The sequence below is a fragment of the Erinaceus europaeus genome, chromosome 20 (genome assembly GCF_950295315.1).
Source record: "Erinaceus europaeus chromosome 20, mEriEur2.1, whole genome shotgun sequence".
In the NCBI taxonomy this organism is placed as follows: domain Eukaryota; kingdom Metazoa; phylum Chordata; class Mammalia; order Eulipotyphla; family Erinaceidae; genus Erinaceus; species Erinaceus europaeus.
This window is the reverse complement of record NC_080181.1, coordinates 12,746,127-12,768,633: the sequence shown is the minus strand read 5'-3', so window position 1 is coordinate 12,768,633 and position 22,507 is coordinate 12,746,127. Positions and strand designations below refer to the sequence as shown.

Below are 22,507 nucleotides of genomic sequence, written 5' to 3'. Positions count from 1 at the left end.
GTCTCTCCCTGTCCTCATTCCCCACTTCCCTCAATTTCTATCTTCATCAAAAAAGGGAAAGAGGAACAAAAACCAAAAAAAAAAAAAAAAATGTCCACTGGGAGTGGTAGATTCATTATACAGGCACAGAGCTCCTGTGATAACCCTAGTGGCAATAAATATATAGAGATTTATAGATAGCGATACATTTTAAAAGGGTGGGGGAGATAGCATAGTGGTTATGAAAAATGGCTTTCATGCTTGAGGCACTAAAGGTCCCATGTTCAATCCCCAATACCACTATAGCCAAAACTTAGAGGTCTGGTTAAAAAAAAACAGGTAAGCTTTACTCTACTATTAGAAAATACAGCTAGCACAAAATAAATTAGTTTAGTTAACTGAAAGTTATTTGGCTTCAATTTCAATTTTGCACAAAAATAAATTTTTAAGTTTTTAAATTTTTAAATAATATTCATAATTTAAATATCCAACAATGTAAAGAAGGTATACATTGGGGAATCCCATTCTAACCCCTAAATAACTTATTTTACTAGTTGCTTGGGGCTTTCTAGAATTCCACAGATAGTAGCAGATACAACTTTATATTTTACTGTTCCCGTTTTTTATAACAGAAGATTATACACCGTCATGCTCTTTGCCTTTTCCGCTTAAAATGTATCTTCAAAATCTCTCTTCAGCAGTACCTAGGAAATAACTTTAAGCTTTGTCTACAGTACACCCCTAAATAATAGTCCGGTGATAAATGTTCTGTCTAATTTGTTTGAATAATCACCACTCTAATAGTAGGCATTTGAGGTTTTTCTCCCTTTTTCCTCTCTCCTCCCTGCTTTCCCAGTATCCCTCTGTTTTTTTCCTAGCCCTCTATTTTTCTTTAGTACTTTCAATTTGCTGTAGTAAACAGCATATGATTTTTTGCATGTTTTAAATAAATCTAGAGAATACATTCCCAGAAGTGAGTTTGCATTATCAAGAGGTTGAAGTGTTTGTGATTTTGGTAGATACTCCCAAATTGTTTTTCTACTGGAGTTATATAGGAAAAAGTGTCTATTTTTCCCCTAGTATTATTACTTGCCACATCCCTGTAAAGTCAAAGACTTCACTAGTCTACAACTTGACATGTGATTCATGATTCGCACCACCAAGACAGTGCTCTGACCAACAAGGCGTGCCACTCCAGGCACCTGAATTCAGTACATTACAGACTTGCATGAGCCATGCAAGGTGCCTTTCTTATGAGCCATCTTTTCCTTGTCATTTATAATCATTGATAAGTGAGATTTTACCTCTGTAGGAGCTGGTGATATATACATATGCATTTATATGTATGTAGGTATTATCTACCTACAATAGTGTCTTGGCCAAGAGCCCTTGAAAAGGGATAGATTGATAGCTCTGAAATCCTCTGTTTGTTGTCTCCAGGACTTGAATCAAAGCTGATACTTGCCGACCAGTAATATTCTTCTAGGGAATATACTCAGTACTACTTACTGAATAAGGAATAGGATGTGTCTGCCTCTTCCATTCCCCTTGACTTTTTTTTTTTAAAGCTGTATCGCTAATGTGCTGCACAGAATGTTAGAATAAGGCCAATTGTGAGTTGTGTTAGTCTGCTTAGAATTAGCTATCACAATCTCCTTGACTAGAGATTGGCACTAAAGTTTATTTCAAGTATATTTTTTGAGGGGGGGCAGGCAGTTGAGTGCACATATCACTGTGCACAAGGACTCCCACTTGCAGGGGGAAACTTCACTAGCGGTGAAGCAGCACTGCAGGATTCTTGCTCCCTCTATCTCCCTCTCCCCACTCAATTTCTCTCTAATCTATCCAGTAAAAGAAGGGGGGAAAGGACCATGAGAGCAGTGCTTATATAATTCAGGCACCAAGCCCCAACAAAAACCCTAGTGGTGATTAATAATAATAATAATAATAAATTTTAAAATATGTATGAGGACTTGTTTAAATTTCAGAGATATCTTTATGGTTGAGATCTTAAATTTAGAAAATCTTGCTGATTACTTAAATAGATTGTTCAACATGATTTTTAGGCACATGGCCATTTTTCTCATAATTAAGGCATATTTATTAACTCAGTCTAAGCCAAGTGTCTGGAATGAATAAGGGTAACGTGAAGGGAAATATTCTTAAAGGCAAATAATGTTCTTTAAAAAGACAGACTCTAGGGAGTTGGGCGGTAATGCAGCAGGTTAAGTGCAGGTGATGCAAAGCGCAAGGACCAGCGTAAGGATCCCAGTTCGAGCCCCTGGCTCCCCACCTGCAGGGGGGTCGCTTCCCAGGTGGTGAAGCAGGTCTGCAGGTGTCTGCAGACCTGTCTCTCTGTCTTACCCAACAATGATGACATCAATAACTACAACAATAAAACAACAAGGGCAACAAAAGGGAATAAATAAATAGAAAAAGAAAGAAGGACTCTAAACCACTTGTCTTACAATCTGAACTCCTGATGCTTGCAGTTAAGTGATTATAATCATGTTGCTAATACAAATGAAGGCTTTTGAAAATACTACACCCAGGTTTTTAAAACTCTGTTTTTAGGGATGAAAAACTAGCAGGCTTCATGAATCAGTTCATGAAAGTGAACCAGATATCCAAGAAGGAAGATTTCAAGGAAACAGACCTCCAGATGTGGTGCTTTTGTTGTGAAAGCCTCCCCTGTTCAGGAGAAGCCTTTGGGAGCATAATTGCTCTTTCTTTATCACCTCATCTCCAGGAGCCTGCTGTGGATAACGTTACCATTTCCAGGGAGATTGTAAGTATAGCCTGGGATGTAATCATCTTACTGAGCTACAGCTAGGAGGTTGAACATCATTCAATCAGTGCATAAGTGGATGAAAAAAATACCACATCACAAAAAATACCTGTAATCTTTATGGCAGATTACACAATGGAGCAGGATGACTGGCTGGAGATGGTTTGTCTTCAAGACACCAGTGTCACAGACACAATTCTCTGGGAGACAGATGTTAAGGAGTTAGGGAGCAAAGGGCTTTGTGGGGAGTAACACCTGTGAAAGAAAAGGGGAAGAAGTAGCACTGGTCAGATAAAGTCATCAGCGGGGGTAGACAGCATACTGGCTATGCAAAAAGACTCTCATGCCTGAGGCTCCAAAGTCCCAGGTTCAATCCCCAGCACCACCATAAACCAGAGCTGAGCAGTGCTCTGGTAAATAAAAGAACAGTAAAAAAAAAATAAAATGTATAAAAAAAGAGTCATTAGATCATGCTACAGACTTCTACAGCCTGCCTGTCCAATAGGAGGCTCTGGAACACAGATGTCCTGTTAGCAGTGCCCTATTGGGTAGAAATGACTAGACCTTTACCAAAACCCCTGTAACTGATTGGGGAACATGCGAACACGGCCTGAGCTCGAACACTGATGTGGAAGCTGTTGGCTAGCCACAGTTTTTGACGAGAAAGGATTCCTTTCGTGAAGGTACAGCTTCATCTTTGCTGAAGTCTACCCTGCTCCTCACCCAGGCTCAGCAGTGGCTTCTCTGGGGCTTTGCTCTACCTCTCTTCCCACAGGGAAACTTAGAAGGCTGGGGAATGGACTGCCGCTCACTTGATTTCATTCTCTCTCTCCCACGCAGCTCCCACCTCCGCTGGTCTCGGCGGTTTCCCAAGTGCTTTCCCACAAACCCCAGTTACCAAGTAGTCTGAGTCCCTCGTGACCATATGGTGCCACCCCTTTTTTTTAATTTGTTCTATTTTATTTTTATTTTTTACTAATTTTTATTATCTTTATTTATTGGATTGACACAGCCAGAAATCAAGAGGGAAGAGAGTGATAGAGAGGGAGAGAGACAGAGAGACACCTGCAGCCCTGCTTCACCACTCATGAAGCTTTCCCCCTGCAGGTGGGGACCGGGGGCTCGAAACCGGTTCCTTGTGCATTGTAATACGTGCACTCAACCAGGTGCGCCACCACCCAGCCCCACTGCTACACTTCTTGACCACGGTCACAGTATGGACCAAGAGACACCATAGTGCTCATCTTGAGTCCCATACACAATAGCCCTTGAGCCCACAGCCCTCCCTTCTGCTGGTCTCCCCAAGGAACACTGGCATGGGGAGGAAGGGTTCCCCGCTTTGGTTGCTGTTGCTGAGTGGTGGGATACTCAGAGTCAAACGTAACCAGATGACTCCAGCTCTCTGGGCACCCGGGTTATTGGGCCCGTGCATCACCCCTTCCCTGCTGCTTTGGTCACTTACATATGTGCCTATTGTACCACCACTGACAAAGTCTGTCTCAACATGAGCTGGCAAGTCGCTCTGTCTGTCTGGATGTTGAGTCCATCTTCTGTCATGGGTGCTTCCTGGTGGGTGTCAGCATATGATGCAAAGAGGTTCCCATTTCATGTCCATTCCCATCTGTCGATGCATGTCTCTACTCCAGGCCTCCCTCCTCGTCACTTGATTTTTCCAACCCCTCCCTTCCAGACCCGTGTCCAGCTGGCTGTGTGACTCACCACTGCCTATGATTCTGTGCACGTTTAATCTCAGAACACTTCTCCTTTGACATCTAGTACAGGACAAAATGCATCTGGGAAGGGGCTCCCCATCATTGTCTCTCTGGGCCACCCCTCCCCACAGTGAAGCTGTCAAGTGCAAGGCCAGCAGCATCTGCCTTAGGCTGGCACAGACATGCCAGAGTGAACCACCCTTATACCAAGCGTGGACTCTTCCCTGCAACTTCAGTTTGTCATGCGCACCTCACGTTTCAAATAGGGCCAGTTCAGGAGTGGGGAAACTGAAGCAGCTATGACAGGTGACAGAGGGTCCAGGCTGCCTGTTCAGGAGGCACGTAATCTGCTCCAGATTTACCCTTCCTGTCTCAGCGCTAGCTGACTATCAAAGCCACCTGCGTTAATGACGGGATGGTTGCCACCAGGCCCAACCCCCCAGTGGGGATTTCTGAACTTGGTATCTTGGTCAGGTGTTCCATTACAGGATGTAGTTGCAGCCAGGAGCTGACTTTTAGGAGGTTTGTTGTTCTGGCTGCAGATGGCCTGGCCTGGCCCCAGAACTACAGGGGGCCTGCAGTGTAGTCCTCACACCAAGGCTTGCAATAATAAGCTGTACTTTTATCTTCTTTCCACCACTGGCACCTCCAGCACCAAAGGAAATACTGAACATGTGAGCCTCACGGCAAGGTTGCTTGCATTTCAGCCTAGAGCTCTCGCAGATTCTTTGATGCTCTCAGCCCAAGCCAAACTTGGCTCAATTCCACATCCCCCGGAATGTGGGTTGGTGCAATTCTCCTTGGTGTGGAATTGGGTGACTTCTGGAATCCAGAGAAACTTAAAAAGTATTTATTTGAAGAGACTGCGCATGCAGCAAATTACCTTTTACTTCAGAGGGAGTGTTCCAGCACGTGCCAGACTACTAGATTAAAAAAAATAATAACTCGAGTCTGGCAAAATAGCTAACTGGGTAGTGGGCCTGCTTCACCATGCACATGGCCCAGGTTCACGCCCCACCCTCACTGCCCTGAAAGAAGCTTCCCTGCTGTGGTGTCTTTTCTCTCTCTCCTTCTCTCTCTCTTCTTCGCCCTCTCCCTCTCCCTTCCTCTCCCTCTCCCTCCCCCTCCCTCCCCCTCTCCCCCTCCCCCTCCTCCCTCTCCCTCTTCCTCCCTCTCCCTCTCCCTCTTCCTCCCTCTCCCTCTTCTTCCCTCCCCCTCTTCCTCCCTCTCCCTCTCCCTCTCCCTCTCCCTCTCCCTCTCCATCTCTCCCTCTCCCTCTGCAAAAACTTGGGAGAGTAAAGCCCGAATGACAACAAAATAAATAACTCACCTGGTGGAGCACACACTTTGCCACAAATGAGGACCTGGGTTTGAGCCCCCAGCCACCACATGGGAACATCATTCAGAGGAGAAGCTTTACAGATGGTGGTATGGCACTGTGGTATATTAGTGCCTCTCCTCTATCTGACCCACCCTCCTCTAGGGGACGGAGGAGGGGGAAGAATGGGAGTGGTAGAGCCAGGCAGGTTCAAAGCCCCAGCACAAACCAGGCAGAGAAAACAATCTGCAGTCGTAGCCCTGAACACTTACACGATTTCCATTCCACCATCTAGACCTCTAACCCACTAGTTACTACAGATTGATAGCACCCAAGCAACTTGATGTTACCGACATAATGAGCCACGGTGTCACTCTCTAGGACCCAGACCTCAGCCCTGGGGCTTCTACTGTGTACTGCTGTCTGGTCCTTATTTCTGACCCACACAGGGGAAGGAACATTTGCCAAATATGTGTCCTTGTATCACCCATGTACCCAAAGCCACGTTAACTAACTCTAGCAAAGATGCTGTGCAGCACAGCAGCTGCACAGGAAAGCCGCTGCTTGAGTGAGCTTATGGCCCATGGTCATGCTCCAGGGCCCATCCTGGCCAGTGGGATGGAGACAGCTGGACCTCACCCACCCTGCTCTAGTGACCTTAGGTCTTACTATCCCACTTCAGATTGCCGTACTCCTGCTTACTGCCTTGACTGGCGTCAAGAGAGCAGTGCCAGACGTTTCCACTTTTCTTCTTGACCACGATAGCACTTACTCTCCACAGCCCCAGCCCCAGGTCAAGTACAGCAGTCTGTTAACTCTCAGGACAAAAATAATAGAATAATGATAAAATGGCATCCACACAAGTCTGCAGCCCCTGTAGACTCACTCTAATTTGGACTTGGCCAGAGCTTTCATTACTTGGGCTCTGTGTGATGAGTGTTAGCTCAAGCCCTATGCCCAACAAACAATCCTCACAGTGTCTAGGCATCCCCTCCCCCAGTCACTTGAGTGCCATAGGTCTTCTGGGAAGGGACAGTGAGGTTCACTGCCATACACTCTTGTTAGGGGTTCACATTCCCCACCTTCAACATTCACGTGTCCATTGGACAGAACAATATCTGCAATTGATTGAACCTGTGAACACAGAACTGCAGATGGAAAACCACCTAACACAGCTCCGATCAGAGTTGATGAAAGGTCAACTCTGCCTTTTTCTATTGGTTTGACCGCAAAAAGCAACACCCATCTCTGCTACACTTTGTTTCCATATAAATAAAGAGACATCACAGCACCACTGCTTCCCCCAGGGCCATGGGGAAGGAGGCTCGAACCTGGGTCTCATGCATGAGAAAGCAGACACTCTCCCAGGTGAACTATCTTACCAGCCTCTGCCCTCTTTTTCCCTTTTGATAGAGGGGGAGGGAGAGAGAGTGAGAGATACCTGCAGCACTGCTCCACCATTCATGAAGCTTCCCTCTTGCAGCTGAGGGCAGGGGACTTGAAGCCAAGTCCTCACACATGTTAACATCCGCTCTAGCAAGGGCACCTCTGGCAGCCCCTGTCGGTTGAGGCCAGGTGTCGGGCTGCGCCACGGAGAAGAGAGAGAGAGAGGAGGTCTGGAGAAGTGGGGTACACAAATCTTTATTAGGATGGGGGGGTGGCTCAGGCCACGTGGAGTCAGCCGACAATGGCCGTCCCCACTACCTGACCACCGGGCAAGAGAGAGAGAGTGCCCAGAGAGAGGGCGGGGGGGGGGGGGAGTGAGAGAGCTTCTATTGGGCAACAACCAGGGGTGATGTGTGGGGGCAGGATTGGTTGAAGGGGGCACTGCTAGGATTTCACGGGGCGTGGTAAAACCTGGGGGCAGAGACTGCATCAAGCCCCCCTCTGCCATCTCTTTAAAGAACAAATCCCTTGACTGACTTGCTCAAGTGACCTCTACCCCAGCTTAGCTGCAAAGCTTGTCAATGTCTTTGTTCACTTTGACCCCTCAGCAACATAAGCCTTCTGGCCATACTTGGTGTGAAAAGAGAGTTTTGTCCTCTGTTGGCCCACTGCATGCCAGCGTCCAGCCTCACCTCTGCTCCAGTACCTGCATTCCCATCCCTGCAAGCTTCCCATCACTCTGGGCTCTAGTGGTGCCCCAGAAAGTCTCTATCCAGGAGCACCCTGCTTTTGGAAGGGTGAAGGGAACTTTTTTTTAGGGGATTATGGTTTACAGTAAATACAGCTGTTGGTACATGTGTAAAATTTCTCAGTTTTCTGCAAAACACGGTCACCCCTGCCTACGGCCTACTCTGCCATCATGCACCAGGACCAGAAACTGTGTCCTCTACCCCCCCATCCTACCCACCGCTAGCTAGCATTCTTGACTTTGGTGCAGTATACCAAACCCAGTCCAAGTTCTACTTTGTGTTCCCCTACTGTTGTTATTTCTCAGTTTCTGTCCATGGTAAGATCATGTCATATTCATCTTTCTCCTTCTGGTTCATACCACTTTTCATCACTCCTTCATTCTCCATCCAAGATGAGATAGAGAAGGTGAGTTCATCATTCTTAACAGCCGAGTAGTATTCCATTGTGTATCTAGACCACAACTCAGCCACTCATCTATTGTTGGACACCTGGGTTGTTTCCAGGTTGTGGCTATTACAAATTGTGCTGCTATGAACATAGGTATATGCCAGTCTTTTTGGAGGGGTGTTTTTGGTCCCTTGGGATATATGGCCAGGAGAGGAATTGCAGGGCTATAGGGTAGGTGCATTTCTAGCCTTCTGAGTGTTCGCCGGACATGGGTCGGACCCACTGACATTCCCACCAGCAGTGCAGCAAGGTTCCTTTGTCCCCACAACCTCTCCAGCATTTGCTGCTGCTCCCTTTTCTCACAGGAGTGAAGTAGTATCTCATTGTTGTCTTTATTTGCATTCCTCTCACAATGACTTGGAACATTTTTTTATATATTTGCTGGTATTTTGAATCTGGTGAATATTCTGTTCATATCCTTTCCCCATTTTTAATGGGGTCGTTTGGTTTTTTTTGTTGCTGAGCTCCTTATATATTTTGGTTATTAGCCTCTTGTCTGATGTATGGCATATAAAGATCTCCCACTTTTTAAGGGGTCTCTTTGTTTGAGTGGTGGTTTCTTTTGCTGTGCAGAAGCTTTTTAATTTGATGGTTTGTTTTTGATGGTTCTCTTTGGTTTGTTTTTGTTTTAGTCTTCTATGTAATTGGATTCGTATCCAATATGAAGATGTGGATTGAAACAGGCAGGAGAATGTAACTGAACCACTATATTTCACCAAACAGAAAAGTAAATTCCAAATAGATCAAGCTCTTGGATGCTAGACCAGAAACTATCAAATACTTAGAGGAAAATATTAGCAGAACTCTTTCCATCTAGTGTTATCTTAAATAGACATCCTGTGTTAAGAGTTTCCATTATCTAATATGTGCATTGGGTGGGGTAAGATATAAAATTGTCTTTCACATCTGTATGTGTTCAGAATACTTGTGGGGAGTCGGGCGGTAGCGCAGCGGGTTAAGCACAAGTGGCACAAAGTGCAAGGACTGCCTTAAGGATCCCGGTTCGAGCCCCCGGCTCCCCACCTGCAGGGGAGTCACTTCACAGGCGGTGAAGCAGGTCTACAGGTGTCTGTCTTTCTCTCCCCCTCGCTGTCTTCCCCACCCTCTAAATTTTTATAAGCATGGACTGTTATGGCTTACCCAAATTTTGCTCATCCTGTATCAAACCTAATGCCTTGGTCGCTTGCTCACAACGCCTCTTAAATTAATTACTCACAGCAAAACTGCCCTCTCCACCAAGGACCCCCCCCCCACACACACACACACACACACACACACACACACTGCACATCCAGGGAGATTCGGGAGGCGGCTTTGGTCTTTCTTGTGAAACTCTGCCTGCAACCATCGGCTCAGGTCAGCTTTGCAGGAGACTGGGAGTCCTCCACCTTTGAGGCTGCCCAGAGGTGTCGCAGAAAGAAAAGGGAGGAAGGAAGCCTAGAAAAGTTTGAGAAATTTTCTTTTAAGTGTTTCGTGCATACCTGTAAGGGGGCAGGGAACGCTGAGTCTGTTTGTGGCAACTGTTTAAAACCAGAGAGACAAAAATAAATAAATAAAAAGATGAGTAGAAACCAGTTTCATTTAAATGTTGGAGGCAGCAGCTTTGTTTGGAGTCTTAATCCCATGCTGCTAGATGCTAATTCTGTAATACTATACAGTTGCCTTTTTTTTTCTGGGTACAGAGGTAAAAGGGGGGTTTCTTTTGTGTTTTTCAGTGCAAAGTAATTCTGATCAGAAAGGGCCAAGGTTTCAGCTCCAAGTACCTGACATTTCCATCTGAATCTACTTTTTTTTTTTAAAGGGGGCATGGTGAGGGTGGGGGAAAGAAAAAGGTCTAGTTTTTCAGGAAAAGAACCTCTCTACGCAATCCTGAAACTGATCTTCAGATTTACTTTTCCTTAATCAATAGAGGCAAAAAACTTGATTGCAACTCAACACTTGTCTGACTCCTAGCACAAGACTAACTGAATTTTTCGTTTTAAGAGTCAGGGATTCAGACATCATTTCAGGAATCAGAAATAATTGGCAACAAGTGGGGGAGAACTGACATGAATTCTTGTCTAAGCTAATTTTTTTTTTTTTCGGGTTTACCAAGATCTGACTTAATATTTTTGAGTCATCCCTCCAGTCTCTACAGAACAGGTTAGTGTGCCGTCTTTCATAAATCACAAATGTTTAAGTGAATCTTCCTGCCTCCTCTCTGAACTGTCTCCCGAGGGCTTAAAGTCTTTAGCTTGCATGGCATCTCCCTCTGCTAAAGCTGTGTGTGATCTCTGCTAAAGCTTCAGTGCCACTCTCAGCAAAACCCACTCATATTTATTGTGTGCTTGAGATTTTGGTGTGCATGCTTGACAACCGAAGATTTCCAATAAAACTCTTGCAGAGTAAATTCAAGGATCTTTCCGTGCAGGGTGAGAGCTGAAGACTTGTGATCGTGGCAAATAACAAGAAGGGGTGGGGGTCATTAAAAAAATGCTACCTGGGGGCAAACTTTAACCCCGTCTCCCGGCAAACTTGGTTCTGGAGTAGGTTCGTATAGATCCCAGAGCCAGCTTGTGTGTGGGAATCTCCACTTTCCAGAGCAACGCAGACCTTCTGTGCTGTACCTTAACGGGCTAAAACTGCCTAAAAAGATCCATGGGTGTTGACTACAGTGAAAACAAGTTCACTTTGTGATGCTCTTCTTTTAATGACTTTGCTTAAAAAAAAATGGCTTGTGTGCTGGGCTCTATGTTTGTTATAGCGAGGACCATCCTTTATGTGACTCTCTTTTTATTCCCAATCTATCTCCCATCCATTTCCCTATGGGAAGTCAGTGGCCAGAGTCTTCCAAGCCAGTGGGCAATCCCCGCTACAAAAGGGATGGATTGACTACAGGTTAAATAGTGGCAAACTTGAAACCCGCCCACACGTAGAAAAACTGTATCTTTACAGTTGTGTTTTATTAGATCTGGATTAAAAGCTCCCCTGCACACAAGAAGAGCCCAGTGTCACAGAGGATGTGGTGTCTGCCCTGGGGACACAGCACAGGACACGCATCCTTAGAGAGGGGTCTTATTCTTTTCACTGTGGGCATAGCTGCAGTTAGATGCCTTTCTTTTGCTCATTGCTGCTGTCGCTGATTCTCTGTAATTTCCAGACAGTGCGAACGATCTCATTCCCATTCCAAGTGGGCTTCTCACAGCAGGGGGGAGGCTGATTAGTTCCTGAAGAGCTGAACTGAGGAGGACCTGGCAGCGTCAGGGAGTCGCAGCCTGCCCGGGGACGGTGGATGCTATGATGTGAATTTGTTCTACGATGGTTTTGATGTGTCTTGGGATTTGCCACCACACACACCTGGTGTTCTGTTTATTCTGGCAAGCTGGGGATTTTTTTTTCTTTTTTCTTTTTAAAATTCCAGGATGAATTATTCATCATTACTTAGAATTTGGGTCTCTTTCATCTTCGCACTTGTACGGCACCAAGGTGAGTACTACAAAATTCCATAAAGCTCTTGATTAGCATGCTCTTGAATTTATAAAGAGACACTTTTGTTGGAACCATAATTGTCAGGGCAGGTGTAATGTGTCTACCAATACGAGAAAAAAAATGTAAATTAAATTCTGTTGTCAGGGGCAAAATACATTAACTTTGAATGATGCTCACTCACATTTCCACTTTTCCTTATGTAATTGGAGCATGATTTGTATAAACCAGGTTGCCCCCCATGTAAATGGTGTGGGTCTTTCAGATAATGCAAATTTGTTTCATCGGAAGCATATGGGTGTCTGTGCAGCCCTGCCTGATGACCGGTCACCCTTAAGGCAGGTCCCCGGGGGCATGGGCTTGGACGTGTAAGCTTGCATTGGCCAAAGCCAGCACTTGCCAGTGGCTTGCTGGGGCCTTTTACAGTGACGATAGCTCTAAGGCCACAAGGGAGTCCACCTTCCTCCTGGTAGAGTAATGGGTATAGAGTTCTTCCTCCTGGTTTTGGAATTTAGAAAAATAAATTGGAAAAGACATATAGATTGGAAACTTTTTGGATCAAATTCCATCCCACCTTTGTTCCATCAGTCCCACTGGCACTTGCCAAGTCTGAGGGAACATGTAGAGAAGCCTGACATTTCCCTGGGGATGAGCACAGTTGACCAGGTGTGGCAGTCACACTCTCATCTAAAACCCCACCGTAATGTGCGCTGACTCCATCCTCCTACTCCTGCTTTCAGAAAGCCTGTTTTATTGGAGGAAAACACAGTCCAGGAAGCATTGTTATGGTTACTGTGACGTTCCTGGTCTACCGGCAGCACGGGTGGTCATTGATTCTTGTATTAATGCTATATTGTTAGCAAGTTGTGTATTTATAACAGCAGTGGCTTCTAAGTGAGAAATTACTATAATTTACACCTACTAACTTTTTTCTTCAGCAAGTCTTATGTATTCACAATATTAGCTTTATTCATAAAAGTGAAAAAAAAATTAAATGTTCTTTTCTGAATGAGTTAGGCTTACTCCTAAAGAAAAGACCTTACAGACTTTCCTCACCTTTGGAGCAGAGAAAAGAGTTGGGGACTGTCTCTGTGACTTTACTTATTTCTCCCCATGTTTTTTAGGCAGATTGCCCAGTGCTGCCCCAAGTGCCAAGGATCTTTCCATTCATTCTGGAGTTACTTTTTTAATCATTTTTTTAAAATTTAAGATTAATTGTGGGTTACAGGATTGTAATCTTACATGGTATAGTTCTACACCACAGCCTCCACTAAGATTCTGTGCGCCCCCCCTCCCCCACACACATACACACACCTCCCAAAGATAACAGATAGCCACCATGGAATCTTCCCATTCACATGATTACAGTTCAGTGTGAATCTGAGTCCTTGGGCATCACTTCTGAGAAATTTCTATGAAGGACAAATCCATGACACAATTTGATTCACTGTCATCAGTTTGAGAAAGTTCATCAGCCTTCAGATTTAGTACGGACCCACGTTCAGTGCTATGCTATGGATCCTAGAGAGATTTTTTTCTTCTTCTTCTTCTTCTTCTTCTTCTTCTTCTTCTTCTTCTTCTTCTTCTTCTTCTTCCTCTTCCTCTTCCTCTTCCTCTTCCTCTTCCTCTTCTTCTTCTTCTTCTTCTTCTTCCCAAATGCCCACCTTCTAGGAATTTGGACTTTGTCCCCTATGTGTAAATACAAATGGCAGAGAGCCCCTCCTGCCTCCCGACTAAGCTACTAAGTCAAGCACATCGCTACACCCCTGCGGTCACACGTGCCGTGCCACCTCCGAGAAGTTCAAGTCTGCTTGTCTTCCCAGAGGCTTCTGGGGCCTGGAGGACAGTGTGGACGCACTAATGACCAGACTCGTTTTCCCTGTTCTCTTCTGATGTGAGGCCTGGGAAGCAGATTTGTGCTGTGTCCAGACAGATCCCCACTTGTTCCTGCTTCAGAAGGAGCGGCCTGGCACCTGACCAGCTATGGCCACGTGGCTTTCTGGTCACCCTGCACTCTCTCTCCCGTGAGCTACTGTCTGCTCACCGAAGGTCCCAAAGGAGCAGGGAACTCAGCCCTGGTCACGGCCGGCCATCAGCACAGAGTCAGGACTTTTCCCAGGAGAGAGCCCCACATGAGGAGGGGGCCCTAAGCAGCTGGATGGCGGCGAGCAGAGGTAGCCCAAGAACCATGGCCAGAGTAAACAGACTAGCCACTGTTCCTTGGAAGCTAACAAACGGTTTTAGCCGCAGAGATGATGCCTCACTGTTGTGTTTTCACTCCCCCCCCCCCAATTTATTCAGTGGGACAGAGAGAAACAGAGAGGATGGGGGAGAAAGAGAGAGATGAACACCTGCAGACCTGTTTCACTGCTTGTGAAGCGTCCTCCCTGCAGGTTGGAAGCCAGAGTTCGAACCCAGATCCTTGTGCTTATCCTTGCAATTTGCACTATGAGGGCTCAGCCCGCTCCCCACTGTTGTGTTTTCATTTAAGAGGAGAAAGGGTGAGACAGAGTGCCCCCCCCAGATGCAGATGATTTCATAGATGCCATTGGACCTAATCACCCTTCAAGGAGACCCCAGGGAAGCTGATTTCTCATCCCACAGCAGGCTGCTCCTCAGAAGACTTGGCATAAGAGGAGCAGTCGAGTTGGCAAGGCCCTTGCAGGCAGAGAGCTGTGTGTGTTTGTGCAAGGACTCTCACCTTTCATCAGGATGATGACTGGAACCCTGTGTCTTCTCTCTAAAGAGTCCTCCAAAAGCACCACCTCCCTCACCCCCGAGGATCCTGTGTCTGCCTTTTGTAAACAGGAACTGGGCAGAGAGCCTGCTTTCAGGCCTGGAGCTCAATGAAGGTCACTCTAGTAACTCACGACAGACCCTCTCCTCCTGCTTGGACCCTCCCTCTGCCAACTACTGCTTACTCCTCGCTGAGATCTGGGGCCTTGTCCTGTGCTACAGGAGCGAAGGGACTCCTTTTTGGGAAGACACATGATAGAATTCTCTAGCTGGGGCATGGGGCAGGTGCTGCAGCTGGTTAAGTGCACACACTACAGTGCACAAGGACCTGTGTTCAGGCCCCTGGTCCCCACCTGCAGGGGGGAAGCTTCATGAGTGGTGAAGTAGAGCTGCAGGTGTCTGTCTCTCCCTCTCTGTCTTCCCCTTCCTCTCAATTTCTCTCTGTTCCTATCCAAAACAAAACAACAACAACAAAAAAAACCCTCTTCAGTTGGAATAGAATTTCAGTCACAGGCCTCTTTTTAAATTTTAAAAAAATATTTATTCCCTTTTGCCACCTTTGTTGTTTTATTGTTGTTGTTATTGATATCGTTGTTGTTAGATAGGACAGAGAGAACTGGAGAGAGGAGGGGAAGACAGAGAGGGGAGATAAAGATAGACACCTGCAGACCTGCTTCACTGCTTATGAAGTGACTCCCCTGCAGGTGGGGAGCCAGGGACTTGAACCAGGAACCTCGTGCTGGTCCTTGCGCTTTGTGCCACCTATGCTTAACCCTCAGCACTACTGCCCAACTCCCAAACAGGCCACCTGTTCTATGTCTCATCCTTAAGATGGGATCAATGTCATTCAATGCTGTGCCAGACCAAGAAGCCACTTCCCAGGGCTCTGAGGGTCCAAGCATGGGTGATTCCCAAGGCCTCCAGCCATATGTAGCCATTGCTTCCTCCAATATGTGTGGAGACATAGCAGGGGTGCATGGTATCGCTCTCACTCCCTGCTTTGCAGAGGCAGACGATCATGGGCATTGGGTGCCTTAGGTTTAGGAGCGATGAAAAGACAGCTTGGTTCGAATTTGTCTGTAGAACTCCCTTGAAACAGCTGGCTTTCGTGGATGGGAGGCTAGCAGCTTGCCAAAGGGAAGAGGAGGCGCTATCTGTCTAACCACCGTCTCTCTTGACAGCCCAGCCCAGGGAGCTCATGTACCCATTTTGGCAGAATGACACCAAGACCCCTAAAGTAGATGACGGAAGCTCGTCTGAGATCAAGTTGGCCATCCCTGTCTTCTTCTTTGGCGTCCCTTACCGCACCGTCTACGTAAGTGCAGGCACGGCTCAGCCAGAGCTCTGTGTCTCTCTCCACTTGGTTTGCCATTAAGGAAAACATTCTAAACACCGCCTTCCAGAGCTTAGGGGTGGAGGATTTATCGGCAGCCCAAATGACAAGTTCTGAGACGTCATGAGTTGATAGGTTTTATGATTAAGAAAGTCAGAGGTATATTTAATGGCTAATATTCGTCGTAGAGGAGGACACAGGGCAATAAATCGCTTCTGTGGGTAATTAAACACAGAAGCCAAGCAGAGGCCCCAACGCCTTGAACATTCTTTCTGCTACTCGACAAGATAAAAAGATACAATGAACCACAATCGGAGCAATATCATTTTTCTTTCCCTTCTGGGGGTGTGAAAAGTTTAGACATCTGCTGCTCTTGGGCTGACTACCAATTTGGAGGAGAGTCTGCACACAATGGAGGGGTAATGGGCTATTCTGTGAAAGTTTTTGCAGAATTGGCCACCCTCGTTGGGTCTGAGATGTGTGGGAGGGTCCCACTGTCAAGCCTGCATGGAGGCAGTGATGCCATTTGCTGGCAGAGCTCTCCTGAGTTCTTGGGTGTTATCGTTGTTGCTTGCTTTGATCTGGTCATTGCATTTGCTGCTAGTGAGACTGTGGTCATTGAAGAAGTTCAGAACCTCTGAACCTATCCTGTCTTTGACTTGAAAAAGTTAAGTCAGGGTTGGGAGGACAGCATAATGGTTATGCGAAAGACTTTCTTTCATGAGGTCCCAGGTTTAGTCTCTAGTACCATCATAAGCCAGAGCTGAGCAGGTGGTCTGGCCTCTTTCTTTCTCTCTCTCTATCTCTCTCATTAAAATAAATAAACTATGGTGGCTGGGCATTAGTGCACTGAGTTAAACGCACATAGTGCGGAACACAGGGACCGGAGCAAGGATCCTAGTTGGAGCCCTCGGCTCCCCTCCTGCAGCGGGGTTGCTTCACAAGTGGTGAAGCAGGTCTGCAGGAAGACTCCCCTTTCTTTCTCCTCCTGTCTTCCCCCTCCTCTCTCAATTTCTCAACAACAACAGTGGAAAAAATGGCCTCCGGGAGCAGTAGATTCATAGTGCTGGCACCGAGCCCCAGCGATAACCCTGGAGGCAAAAAATAAAATAAAATATAATATAAATAAATAAGATGTTTAGAGAAAACAACAAAAATTAAGTGAGGCATATGTAGACGATAGCACAACCTATTCTGCTCTATATCCTTCCCTGGAAGAAAAAAATGAAACTCCAAGTCCACATCTGGGACCTCTGTGGAGGTCTCCAGCTGTGGACTTACATCTCTCAGGCATAACTCTGTTAGGACTTCATTCTCCATTAGCCAGTGTTGTCTGAACCTGCAGTGTTCCATGCTGGACTTGTCCTCTCTGACCTCGCCTCAGACCCTGTAGATCAGAAACTCTGGAAGGGGAGCCCAGTAATCTGTATCTTAGCAAGCCAGTCCAGTGATTCCAGTGCTCACTCAGGTTGGAGAACCACTGATCATAGCTATAGACTATCATCAGAACACACCTGAACCACTCCACTCCCTCGGCCTGCCAACATGTTTTAATCACACCCATTGTCATCACCCCCTAACAGACATCTCTCCCCGGCTTCCTGAAGTGCCTTGTGTGCAGAGCCCTCTTCATCTGTGGTAGCCGGCTATAAGTTTTAGAACATGTTGACCTGGTTTAGGAGATGAAAGAGGGGGAACAGGACTTCCATTCTGGAAACCTTGGTCTCCCAGACCTCTGGAACAAATGATTGAGTCAGTTCACTACCCGCGTGACGTGAGCCTGAGTCACTTTTGTGCTCCCCAGCGGAGGGAGGGTCCTTAATCTGGGGCAGGCGTGGTTGAGGGCAGGTTGTTTCCTACATCCCCAGCGTTTTCATGGTGCCATCTTTTTCAGGCCTCCCAGCTGCTCACACGTAGTTGCAGACAGTAAACTCTTAACAGCCTCTCAGCTATGTCCCCAGCTTCCACTGCAAGCCCCGTGCCCTTGTTCCTCAAACAGATCCTTATACCCTTGACCCAGGTGCCAATAACTCGCCTCTGGGATCTGCATCACTGTTCCTGTCCATAGTATTAGTGAATAAAATGTATGCAGCAAACCTCTGGAAGGCATTGGAGAACTGTCTCCAGGTTTTCAGTATTCGAGAATTTAAATAGCGCCCTCACAAACATTTCTGCTGTGGAAACTATGCAAGCCAGAGTTAAATCGGCCTAATCTACCAACACAGAGAGCTGCTGACACAGGCAGAGGCTGAACTGTCTACAGGCCCTTTGTCAACCGAGTGTACATATTGCTTGCGATTTGTAGTGAGGCTTAGTGAGCAGTTTAAAGAGTTTACTGAGCTATTTACAAGTCGTGAAGAATTCACCACAAGGTAGTCATGTACACGTGCAGTGTGAGGTGTGCACGTCTCCACTTCCATGCAGTGCTTCTACAGTCCTCTCTGGGTGCAGAGTGGCCGTGATGTGAATAGCAATCCTTTACTAGTCTGATCCACAGCAGGCTATGCTTCACCCAGAGACCTGAGTTCGATGATGGGTTATTTGATTTCTGCTTGTCTCATATTCCTCTAGCCATCGACAGTCACGTGCCCCTTTCATGATGGGGGTGTGTGCTCAGAAGGGTGTTTGCTGTGTGAGCGTCATGGTGTCTTTCCACAGCCCTAGACAGTCAGGCCTGCCACCTCCCCAGGCTACCGGTATCACCTTTTGAGACCACCATCACATATGTGGACTGTGTCTGATCCAAATGCCACCAGGTCATGCTTGACTGTTACAGGAACCAAAGCTTAATATAGAATTCCTCAATTTTTATTTTTCATCAGAGCACTGCTCAGCTCTGGCTTGTGGTGGTGCCAGGGATTGAACCTGAGACCTGGGAGTATGAAACTCTTTTCTATAATCATTATGCTATCCCCCAGGCCCATAATTCCCTGATTAAAAATATTAGGGGCCAATGATTCAAGCCCCCAGTCTCCACTTGCAGGGGGAAAGCTTTCCGAATGGTAAAGCAGGGCTGAAGATGTCTCGCTGTCTCTCTCCATCCCTGTCTCCTCTTTCCCTCTCAATTTCCGTCTGTCTCTATCCAATAAATAAATAAAGACAAAATTTTTAAAATTATAATACATGTTTACCTCCCTGCTTTGTTTTTATTTTCCCATCTATTTTGCATCTGTGACTCTCTCTCTCTTTCCCACATTACCCTCTGCTTGACCCAGAACATAGATACACACGCCACGAGCATCTGACAAGTGTACACAGAGATAGAACAGAGAACATGAAAATGAAATGGCTTATTAATAAGAAGTGAAGCCGACCACAAATTAAAAGTGAAAGAAAACCAATGAGTTTGTCTGGAAGTCAACGAACCTCCTAGTTGAACAGGAGGAGCTGGTGTCTGAGCTACGTGGGGATGTGGGGGGATCTAATTCTCTTGTCAGACACTTTGGTGAATGTCTGTCTTGGTGTGTGCCCCTGACACGCTCATGTCTTCAGGCCCCCTGTGCAAAACCACTCTTGTTTTTTTGGTAGGTCAATAACAATGGCGTGGTCTCCTTCAATGTGCTGGTGAGCCAGTTCACGCCTGAATCCTTCCCCCTGACGGACGGACGGGCCTTCATCGCTCCATTCTGGGCAGATGTACACAATGGAATTCGAGGTGAAATCTATTACAGAGAGACCATGGACCTCGTCATCTTGAAAAGAGCCACCAAGGACATCAGGAAGTACTTCAAAGACATGGCAACCTTCTCTGCCACTTGGGTTTTCATTGTGACGTGGGAGGAAGTCACGTTTTATGGAGGGAGCAGCACCACGCCTGTAATCATTCTAACTATTCCTTTTCCCACTTCGTAGCCCAAAGTCTCCCCTCATTCCTGTCTGTCTTCCTCACTGGGGCAGGAGTCTAGTTGGAACATGGAGAAGCTTTAACTCCCTTGGGTCAAACTAGTGGGTGTTGTCACCCACTAACCAAGGAGCAAAGGGAGCTCTCATACTTAACAGGTCCCGTCTGCTGTAAGATTTCAGAAAGTGTGTCTTCCCTATCACTGACCCTAACAAGTCCTGCAGTAGGTTGCATTCCTGTTTGTTTGTTTTGTTTCTGCCTCCAGGGTTATTGCTGAGGCTCTGTGCTATGAATCCACTGCTCTTGGGGACCGTTTTTTTTTTCCCCATTTTATTGGATAGGACAGAGAGAAATTCAGAGAAGTGGAGATAGATAAAGAGGTGGAAAGAGAGAGAGAGAAAAGACAGACCCCTGTATACCTGCTTCACCACTTGTGAAGCATCCCCTCCTGCAGGTGGAAAGCCGGAGGCTCGAACCTGGATCCTTGCTTAGGTCCTTTGAGCTTCACACCATGTGCACTTAACCACCGCCTGGCCCCCGGTAGCATTCCTGTTTGTAGGACAGTTCCACATTCCCGGGAATCCATCTAGACACCCAGGCTCTTTTTTCTTATTAGCTAGAGGCCCAAATGCCTCTCTCCATAAGCTCATCTCCTTGTTTTACTTATTTATTGTTCCTAATAGGAAGAGGAAAATAGGGTGCCAGTTTGGGGCACCACTGAGCTGGCTCATCTTACTATATTATGACCTTCTTTTTTATTGTGACCAGAGCCGGAATTATTCATATTTGATATCAATTGGAGTGGGCAGTTAAAGCGTTTCATGAGTAAAGTTTCAACATCTGCTCTGAAATCCCCAGTGAGCAGTCAAATAAAAGTCAAATAAGAAAGATGATCACTGGCATGATGGTAGCGATTATGAACTTTCCACATAAAGGGACAGGATACAGCTTTCTCCAAAGCCTGCAGCTTGTTTGAGAGGCACAGTCAGAGGAGACGTCTGAAGTAGCAGATGCCTCTTCAGCTGTGTAATTCCCACAAAGCAGAGACACTCAAGAATCTGCCCTCCACTTTCTTAGCATTATTTTTCAACTCCGTCATCTGTTTTCCAGTTTCCCTGGCAGAAAGTCCATTGTTGGGGCAGGGGCGGGCATGGGGGGGAAGTAGCAGTCACAGACAGCCCATATCTAGCACAGGGTTTTAGCACCTTCAGATAGGGCCCCCAGATCCAGTTTACAGGTAAGAGGTTCTGGAGTCCAGAAAGACCCAAGTTTTAAACAGTGGCTGCATTGGCTAGAAATAACCTCTGAAGCAGCAGACATCGCCTTCTGTCATATTATGGATTGCTAACAACTCTTTGGGTGATGTTTTATGTCCTTTAAGCCTCATACCTTACAGCGTTCGAATGCAGGATGCCAGTGATCAATAAATTTTACTGTCAGGAGAAAAAAAGAAAGAAAGAAGAAATGCCCATCAAATGCTGACCACCATCTTTTTGGGAAAACTTCCACTGGCAATAAAAGTGGCAAGATAATTTAGCTCCTTTGTAGTGTGGAGTAGACTTGGGGATGAGGTGGGCACTCTTTCTGTGACGATGAATGAGGTAACAGATAAGTGCTCTGAGCTCCTTGGAGGAAAAGATGAAACACTCCACCAGGACTGTGGAAGTCTCCACCCTTCACAATCTTTGCATCCAGGCCCCTTGTCCATCTCCCCTGTGAGGACCCCAGGTCCCCTCCCTGTGAGGACCACATCTCATCAGATCAGCCAGACACTGGGCGAGAGAGAGAGAGAGAGAGAGAGAGAGAGAGAGAGGGCGCTCTCTGAGAAGCAGGGGGTTCCTGAAAGCCCCACGAGAAGAGAAGGAGAAGGGAGAGTTGACTTCCAGGAAGGAAAGTGAGCATCCAGACAGGCCTTCCTGTGCAGCCAGCACTGGTGGGCTGTTTCTTACACGTCATCTAGCCCTCCAAAAATGTTCCACAGACAGCACTCTCAGCTTCAAAGATGAGAAACTGTAGCCAAGGAAGTGAGCGCAGGTTTTGCGTGCCTAAAGCCCTGGGCCCAACCCTCAGAATAGGTGTTAGAGTGGTGCTCTGGGATCCCTCTTTCATAAAATAGATGCCCCCCACCTCCCCATCCTGGGAGATGAACTCACAGCCTTGCACACAGAGTAAAATAAACCTTAAATAAATAAATATAATAATAATAACAAGGGGCTGAGCAGTGGTTCACCTGGTTAAGTGCACATGCTACCAAGTGCAAGGACCCAGTACAATTTCCCCATGGTGGGTAAAGAAATCTAAAGCTTAGAGAAGGCAGAGTGGGACCCCAGCGAGATTCTTCTAGCTCTGAACCCCTCACCCCCCCCCCCCCGTGTCTGCCAGATAGCACTGGAAGTGCTTGTGGAAGTGCTCCTGGAAGCATTTGAGGGTCTTTTCAGGCACTGGAAGTCTGGTCTCACAAAAACAGGTCTGGAGTAGTCCTAAGACCCATACTGCAGAGATGCTGCCAGGGGCGGGGATGGGGAGGCATGGTGTGGCTAGGATGGCTCCCCTGGTTTTGCACTGACTCTGAGGGCAATACTGGCTTGCTCTACAGACCCACTTGGACCAAACATTTCCAGCTCTGATTTGGTAGAAGGCATTCACTTCCTGAAGGAGAACCCGATTCTGAGGAAGGACGGCTTTGCTTTAGTCCTTGTGTGACCTTGACTTTTTGACTTTTTGCCAGGTTCCCGAACCTGACCCCGCAAAG

General features: G+C 46.6%; 1 protein-coding gene across 2 annotated transcripts in view; it reads left to right on the top strand.

The window, feature by feature from the left end:
• Window positions 1-10,099: 10,099 nt before the first annotated feature.
• The window catches only part of TECTA (tectorin alpha), a 90,323-nt gene continuing 77,915 nt past the window's right edge, over window positions 10,100-22,507 (top strand). The window contains exons 1-4 of one of the 2 annotated variants that reach the window (XM_060179887.1): window positions 10,100-10,522; window positions 11,781-11,845; window positions 15,763-15,896; window positions 19,443-19,730. In XM_060179887.1, the coding sequence (XP_060035870.1) occupies window positions 11,782-11,845; window positions 15,763-15,896; window positions 19,443-19,730 (486 nt within the window). In that variant the 5' untranslated portion in view covers window positions 10,100-10,522; window position 11,781. Of the gene's footprint in view, window positions 10,523-11,556; window positions 11,846-15,762; window positions 15,897-19,442; window positions 19,731-22,507 lie in introns of those variants that run through there. The other variant, XM_060179888.1, reaches the window with a different exon arrangement.